We start from the raw sequence: 7,689 nt of genomic DNA, 5'->3' as shown, positions 1-7,689 counted from the left end.
TATGATCAATTAAAAATAATTATTTTTATTAATATAATATTATATAATTAAATATACGTATAAAATTATTTTTTTTTTAAAGAATACATCAAAATTAAATTGTGTAAAGTAACCTTTGTTAACTTAATTTGATGAAAGTTATACATGGACCACTCATCATTCAAGTCTTTGTATTATATATATAAATAATTAAAGATCATTAGTAATATGCAAATTAGTTGAATTTCGGACCTTATGTAACTGAATTCGAGCCAGCGTATTAAGCGTCATAGAAATTAGTAAAAACACAGACAAAGTGGGAAGGGAAAAACAAAAGGAAAGAAAAAACAAAGAAAGAAAAGGGAATCTCATATCTTCGTTTGTAGCAAAGAAAATAAAGCTTCTTTCCTCTGGAAATTCACAATATCCATAAACCATAATCCATCCATAACTAAATACAAATGAGGAAACAAAAGTCTGCTAATAGTACACGTAATATAGGGTTTAAGTATTAAACTAGCTACTATGTGATTGTTCGCATATAATGTGTCAGAGAATTATGTGAAGCTACCAAAGTATATTCCTACTATAAATTAATTTAATAATAGATGTTCCAATTAATTAATTAGTATTACATCAACATCAATAGATCTTAGAATTAAGTATGTCCATCATTGATTCTCACATTCTCTCTCCCTTTTCTTTTTAGTCGTTATCATATTCTAAGTTTCATTATATGTATGGACATGTATAAATTAACAAGCAAGGCCATATATATTATATATTAAGAGGAAAACGTAGAAATAACTGCATCCACAATTTTAATTTTGTATTCTAAAGTGTTTAGAAGTCAGAATTTTGTTGATTTTTTAGGTCAAAATTGATACATCATCATATGCGTGCTTTGACTCTCAAACGAAGGGTGCACAGTAGTGACAATGGAGCGATAGGATCAGCTTTTGCCCTATTCGATTTCATGCGGTCTTATAATAACCATTATTAAATTTATAGTCAAATTATCTAATAATTTTCTGTTATTATTTTTATATAAATAATTACCAACTAAAGATTATCCAATTAATAATTTTAAAATTCATAAAGAAATAAAACGGTTAAACCAATTACATGACACATATGAATATTATATTTGTATCTTCACATAAAAATTTCTGTAATCATTTTCATCTAAATTTTTGACAAATTATAATACTGTAAAAACTCACATGCATCTATTTTTAACTAAATAATATTTAATAATTCGTAACTACTAATTTTGCACTAAGAAAATGAATTTCCACCTTATTACACTTTTTTATTCTTCGAATTATTCTACCGTAAAATTAACATTATGCAACCAATTACATGCAGAAAGGAACATACCTGAGGAATGGGCCAGGCATGTGGCACATTGGAGACTACAACTTCCGGCACCTCTTTGACGGTTACGCCACCCTCGTCAAGCTCCACTTCGAAGAAGGCCGGTTAATCGCCGGCCACCGCCAACTGGAGTCACAAGCCTACCAAGCCGCCAAAAAGAACCAAAAGATCTGCTACCGCGAGTTCTCGGAGGTACCAAAGGCGGAGAACTTCCTGGCATACGTGGGAGAATTGGCGAGCCTGTTCTCCGGCGCATCCCTGACGGACAACGCCAACACCGGAGTGGTGAGGCTGGGCGACGGCAGGGTGGTGTGCCTGACGGAGACACAGAAGGGGTCTATCGTGATAGACCCCGAAACACTGGAGACTAAGGGAAAATTCTCCTACAGCGATTCTTTGGGGGGTTTGATTCACTCGGCGCATCCGATTGTGACGGAGGAGGAGTTCTTGACTCTCAGAATTATGTTGTTGTTCCCGAAATGCCCTTGAGGTACTCTGCTCAGAATCTTCTTAAGGCTGAGCCTACCCCTTTGTACAAGTTCCGCTGGTACCCTGACAACAATGCTTACATGCATGTCATGTGCAAGGCCACTGGCAACATTGTAAGAACTCTTTAAACACTTTTTTAACCCTCCTCTTATGAAAAATGATTGCTAAGATTATCTTCACATGAACAGCTTTTCTGTGTGCTAGTTTTATATTGTGGTTGTGGTGGTTATGAGTTTTGAAGGTGGCAAGTGTGGAGGTGCCTCTGTTTGTTCAGTTCCATTTCATAAATGCATATGAAGAGAAAGATGAAGATGGAAGAGTTACGGCGATAATCGCCGACTGTTGTGAGCACAATGCAAATACCGACATTCTTGAGAAGCTCAGACTAAACAACCTTCGTTCCTATAATGGTGAAGATGTTCTACCCAACGCTAGGTAATAAAATTAAATAACAATTAGTTTATGCATATGAATTGATCGAACTGAATTGAAATAGTCACGTTCATAAGTAATTATCACTCATTATAATTTGTTGAATTTTTATTATTAACAGGGTTGGTCGATTCCGAATACCATTTGATGGGAGTCCATATGGAACCTTGGAGGCAGCATTAGATCCAAATGAACATGGGAGAGGCATGGACATGTGCACCATAAACCCTAATTATTTAGGAAAGAAATATAGATATGCTTATGCTTGTGGAGCACATCGCCCTTGTAACTTTCCCAACACCATCACCAAGGTCTCATTTGATTCATTATTATTACATCCTAATTATTAATTTTCTGTTCCAAATGCAACCGGTTTTTCCCTTGCCTACATATTCAGTGGAAAGTTCTTTGGCATGTAATATGCAGATTGATTTTGAGTTGAAAAAGGCTAAGAACTGGTATGAAGAAGGTACTGTGCCCTCGGAACCATTCTTTGTAGCTCGGCCGGGTGCAACCGAAGAAGACGATGGTAAGAACACTATCCTGGTACCTTCGCGCTCTCTTTCTTTTCATCTATATGTTAATGTCACATTTTGTTGGAACTTCTATAAACTATCTTAATTTCTCGCATGGCAGGCGTGGTAATCTCAGTAGTTAGTGAGAAAAATGGAGGAGCATATGCGTTGGTGTTAGATGGTTCCACTTTTCAAGAGATTGCTAGGGCCAAGTTCCCTTATGCAATTCCATATGGGTTGCATGGATGCTGGGTTCCAAAAAATTAGCAACATATATGGCTATAAATTGATGCTTTAATTACGTTGCTTGGACATGGATCCACAAGAAATAGTGCTTCAACTCGAATTGCATGCATGGTTAGGAACCGTGGTTCTATATATGAGTGCAAGCTGAATAGCTAGCTGATGGTGGTGAAAAGCTAAGTTTATGTGTATGATATAAAGTAGCATTTAGGGAATTCGTTTATCCCGCTGCACTATAAATTATAATATACACTTTGTGGATTATATATTGATAATTCATAAATTTTATAGGTTTAATAATATGTTATGAATCCTTGTTCTAAATCAAGAGTATTATATGTTAATAAATCATTGACTTTGATGGTGCCATGTATGTTCTCTTGCAAAAGCGTTTCTTAAAGCCGTTAAAAATAACAATAATTATATATCAGATTCTTAATTGACACGTAGATATGAGTACATGAATGTATACAAAAATCCAAGGAAGTCGTTGCAAAGAAATTGCTCTAGGATCAATGTACAAAACCAGAAAAAGGATCAAAGGTTAAATTGTTTTATTATTATTCAGGACAATACTTCAAGATCCTGTGTTTTTAATGAAATAATTTCCACATGAAATTCTCCCTTCACGAAAGCATGCTTCTAGACTTCTATCAATACTCAGCAAAATAAAACTAACAAATGATTATTTCTGGTCTGTATAAACAGCATCAACATCATCAAGCTCAAGTAATTTGTTCATAAGTTCCTTGTTCAGGTCCATAGCTTCATCATCTACCTGGAAATCAACAATAATAGGCTCCAGTAAGTTTTCCCTAATTGCTTTCTTGTTAAAAGGTACACAATAAAAATATTTGATGGACGAACCATCTTCACAAATTATGTAATGAGCTTGACATGAGGCTATATCAAAGGTATTTTGTTAAGATTGCAAACCGCCATGTGACATTTAACCTACAACCTAGGTTGTTTGAAAGTTGAAATTTGTATATGCCATATAAAATCAATTACGCGTATGCTACAGCCAGTTGGTACAAACCTCAATTGTAGCATTTGGAAGTAATTCAGAACCATTATCAGGCTCAAAATTTATGCCTTCCTCTCGCAGCTTTGACAGTATAGTAGCATAGTTATCAGAAGAACCTACAATTTTATAATACCTGGAAAAAAAGAACAAAAATGAATCCATGTGAAGATCCAAACGAATAAAACAACAGAAGCTGGAATTTACTTTATGCAGATAAATTAATCGAGAGACTACAAAATCAATCAATCCCATGATGTAAGACATGCTTGACCTATACACGTGACATATCTCGGAGGGCAATCAACTTGATACTAATGTGAAACTTTGGTATGGATCTAATAAAATATTAGAAATGGATCTTCTCAATTTTTTCTCTGAATTGATCTTGTCCAAGTGTTGATTCTTTACCATGCACTCTCTAAATGGAACCAAGAGAATACATGAGAGAGAAGATTTTGTATGGTGAGAGAGCACACCTGAAAAGATCCAATCCCCTTATATATCCAATAACTCATAATGGAGAGTAATATGTTGATTTTACTTGACAAATTCCAGAACATCTGAACAAAACTCTATTCAAATAGTTGACATTTTCTTTTTGTTTCAGCAACAAGTTATCTAGATATCAGAGACCATAGCAATTGGCAAATGACCAAGGGCACTAGAGATGCATTTGCTTAAACTATTAGAACCTAGGGTTTCAATGCAGGTCATCAATTTCTGTCTTTATTCATACATCTAATGACTTGAACAATGAAGGAGTTCTAATTATGTTCATTGGATGCTGATTGTTGACCTGAGAACTCACATTTGAATCCAAATGACAACTGTACCACAGAAACCCCAAGCTCATTCACATTATGTAAAATTGTAGAGCATTGCTTTTACTGACACTGTACTAGATATTATTCAATAATTTGGTTTTTGCTGAGTAAAATTATTAACCTCATATAACTAGCTCTCCCAAATACCATGCCCATGACAAAGTGTTAATAAAAATGATTATTCGAATAAGAAACCCAAAAATAATAAAATTGATTTTTTACCTTTCTGACCTATCCTCTTCAGTGTCATCCTCATAAGTTGAAGGTTCAATTACATCCTCTGCTCCAGCATCTAATGCAATGGAAAGCAGCTGATCTTTGTCAGCATCAGTGACTTTTATATTTACTACCCGAACACGTCTAAACTTAAATGTAACAGATCCAGAGTCTGCCATCTTTCCTCCACAGTCCTTCACCACTTCTCTAATCTTTGCCACTGATCGATGTACCTTATCAGTTGAGACCTCAACTACCATACTAACCCCTCCATAGCCATAAACCTGAAGAATAATGAAGGTGATTGGTTAAAGACCTAAAATAAAGTCACAGTAACACAGCCCATAAAATAAGGGTTGGTGATTCATCGGTTATGTAGTAGGTAATATAGTACTCAAGCCATTGGAGACACAAAAAATAAATGCACTCCCAGGCCACGCCCACAGTAATCTACAATCATCCATCCAACTGAATACAAAAAAGGCTACATTCCCCTGCACCCAACTGTTTGCCTAATAAGCTTGTGGCTGAGAACAAAACTAACAATACCATCAAACAAACATTGTTCTTAAACTTGTTAAACATCTCAAACTTCCAAAAACAGTGCTATTAGTATAACTGACATGAAATGAATCTCAAGGAAATGCATTTTGAAGGAATTAATATTGAAATTATGACTTTTGGAAGACTAACTAGTGAACTTCTGCAAAAGTAATTTGTCAAACGAGTGTATTTCAGATAGCAATGGGTAAAATCATGCATGGGGGAAAAAAATCAGAAACTAGTTGAAACTATATTTTAAAAGCTTAAACAAAGGAGATGGGGTTGCAAACTAACCTTACCTAAATGTTACTTCTACTCAACTCAGGTGCAACTTTGAAACGTTTTGAATATTTCTGCTCAGCAGAGATTCAAGATGTTTAAGGAACCATAAGTAACTTTCGCTATGGGAATAACCCGGCCCGCCCTTTAGAAATCAAATCAAGATCATTGTTATTAAACTAACCTCGTAGACTTTCTCAATATAAGCCTCCTGTCCCTTCTCTGAAGCTCTTTTGATGTTACGCTCAACAATATCTTTTGGCACATCAAGCTCCTTGGCTTTCTCAAGTATAGCGGCTAACAATGGATTAGATGTTACATTTGGACCACCTTTCTTGACACTGCCAATCAACGTTATGAAAGTCATGCCCATTATGGTCCCTTAAGCAAAATGAAAAAACAGTATACCAACGTACTGGTCTAATCAAATCAAATAATCAAATTAAAGAACGGACACTAGATATGGATTGTAACCAAACTCGTGTCATTCAAGTCCGAGCATTGGAAGGATAATTTTGCAGTAAAAACATGAATATATAATAACTGCTTTATACTTATGCTCTATTAAAATTCCAAATATTAGTTGAAGAAGAACTTACGCAGACACAACCTCCTTTCCCATCCTCGAGTACAATTTAGCCTTTTTTGCATTTTGGGCTTCCTGTATTCGAGGCAAACACAAAGATTTAACATACCAACATAAACATGAACTATAAAGAAAACGGAAAATTCATACATATCAACTACAGACCAACTTAAAGCCAATGAAGAATGGAAGATACTCGATTACACGTACTAGTTATGATAGTAGGGAATGGGGCTTGAAAAAGGGGTAAACTTAGAGAGGATTTTCATCAAACACTTGGCATGCAGAGCCAGCATGACACTGATGAAATCAATAGTAATTAAAAAAAAAAGTGAGAGACCTTTCTGCCAGCGATTTTGGAGGAGCGCCTGCCCATGCAAACGGGAGGAAAAGTGGATATCCTCCTGAATGGTAAGTTGCCATTGGAGAAAGTTGCGGCTTCCAAAGATGGCGGCAATGACAACGGCGATGGCGATATGAACGACAAGCTTCTGTTCAGCAAAACAAAACCTGATGGATGGAAAATGTCTGATTCAGGAACCAAAAAGTAATGGGAAAAAGAAAATGAAAATTGAAACGAAGAACAGAGAGAGAATTCAGCTCGAGACAGAGACGGGGTGCTAAATGTCAATAAATTACCTGGATTTTTTTTCTACCATAAAATAAAATAAAAAAAAACATTAATTTTCTCAAAAAAATTATCCAAATTTTAATTCTCAACGCTCAAATATAAAAGACTTGGAAACCACTTTATTTTTCACATTTTCATTTTATCTTTCTAATTTTTTTCACTCTCATTCTCCCTTCTGCGGTGAAGGTTATTTTTTTTTGGACATTATTAAAATTTTTTACCTTTTCAATTGATTCACATAATTATGTTGTTCTGTTTTCTTTTTCTAATTAATTTGTAATTATTATGTTTCTCATATTTTACATTTTCGTTTCACAATTTCACTTTATTCGTTTTTATTCTCCCTTATCTTTTTTAGGTTATTTCTCTGTGCATCGTTAAAGGTGTTGATTTCTTAAGTTTGTCAGTGTCAGGTAATTCTGTTGTTATGTTTATCTTTTGTGTTTGATTTGTTGTTCATTATTTGAATATGTTTGTTAATGAGTTTGATAAGTCGATAATACACTTTATATGATTATATATGTGTTGTTAGTTTAGAATATGTAAAA

General features: G+C 34.7%; 2 protein-coding genes across 2 annotated transcripts in view; one reads left to right on the top strand and one right to left on the bottom strand.

Moving 5' to 3' along the window:
• The window catches only part of LOC107623923 (carotenoid cleavage dioxygenase 8 homolog B, chloroplastic), a 4,966-nt gene extending 1,558 nt beyond the window's left edge, over nt 1–3,408 (top strand). The window contains 6 exon segments of the mRNA XM_016326324.2: nt 1,348–1,810; nt 1,813–1,958; nt 2,087–2,280; nt 2,399–2,588; nt 2,704–2,806; nt 2,914–3,408. Coding sequence (XP_016181810.2) covers nt 1,348–1,810; nt 1,813–1,958; nt 2,087–2,280; nt 2,399–2,588; nt 2,704–2,806; nt 2,914–3,059 — 1,242 coding nt within the window. The 3' untranslated portion in view covers nt 3,060–3,408.
• LOC107623922 (probable transcriptional regulatory protein At2g25830) lies at nt 3,558–7,020 on the bottom strand (the record flags this gene model as incomplete). Its single annotated transcript, XM_016326323.2, is given in 6 exon segments — nt 3,558–3,813; nt 4,075–4,195; nt 5,109–5,386; nt 6,109–6,265; nt 6,524–6,585; nt 6,851–7,020. Coding segments are annotated over 6 exon segments (747 nt in total). The 3' UTR covers nt 3,558–3,720.

This window comes from Arachis ipaensis, chromosome B10 (assembly GCF_000816755.2).
Source record: "Arachis ipaensis cultivar K30076 chromosome B10, Araip1.1, whole genome shotgun sequence".
Lineage (NCBI taxonomy): Eukaryota > Viridiplantae > Streptophyta > Magnoliopsida > Fabales > Fabaceae > Arachis > Arachis ipaensis.
This window is presented reverse-complemented; position numbering and strand designations above follow the sequence as displayed.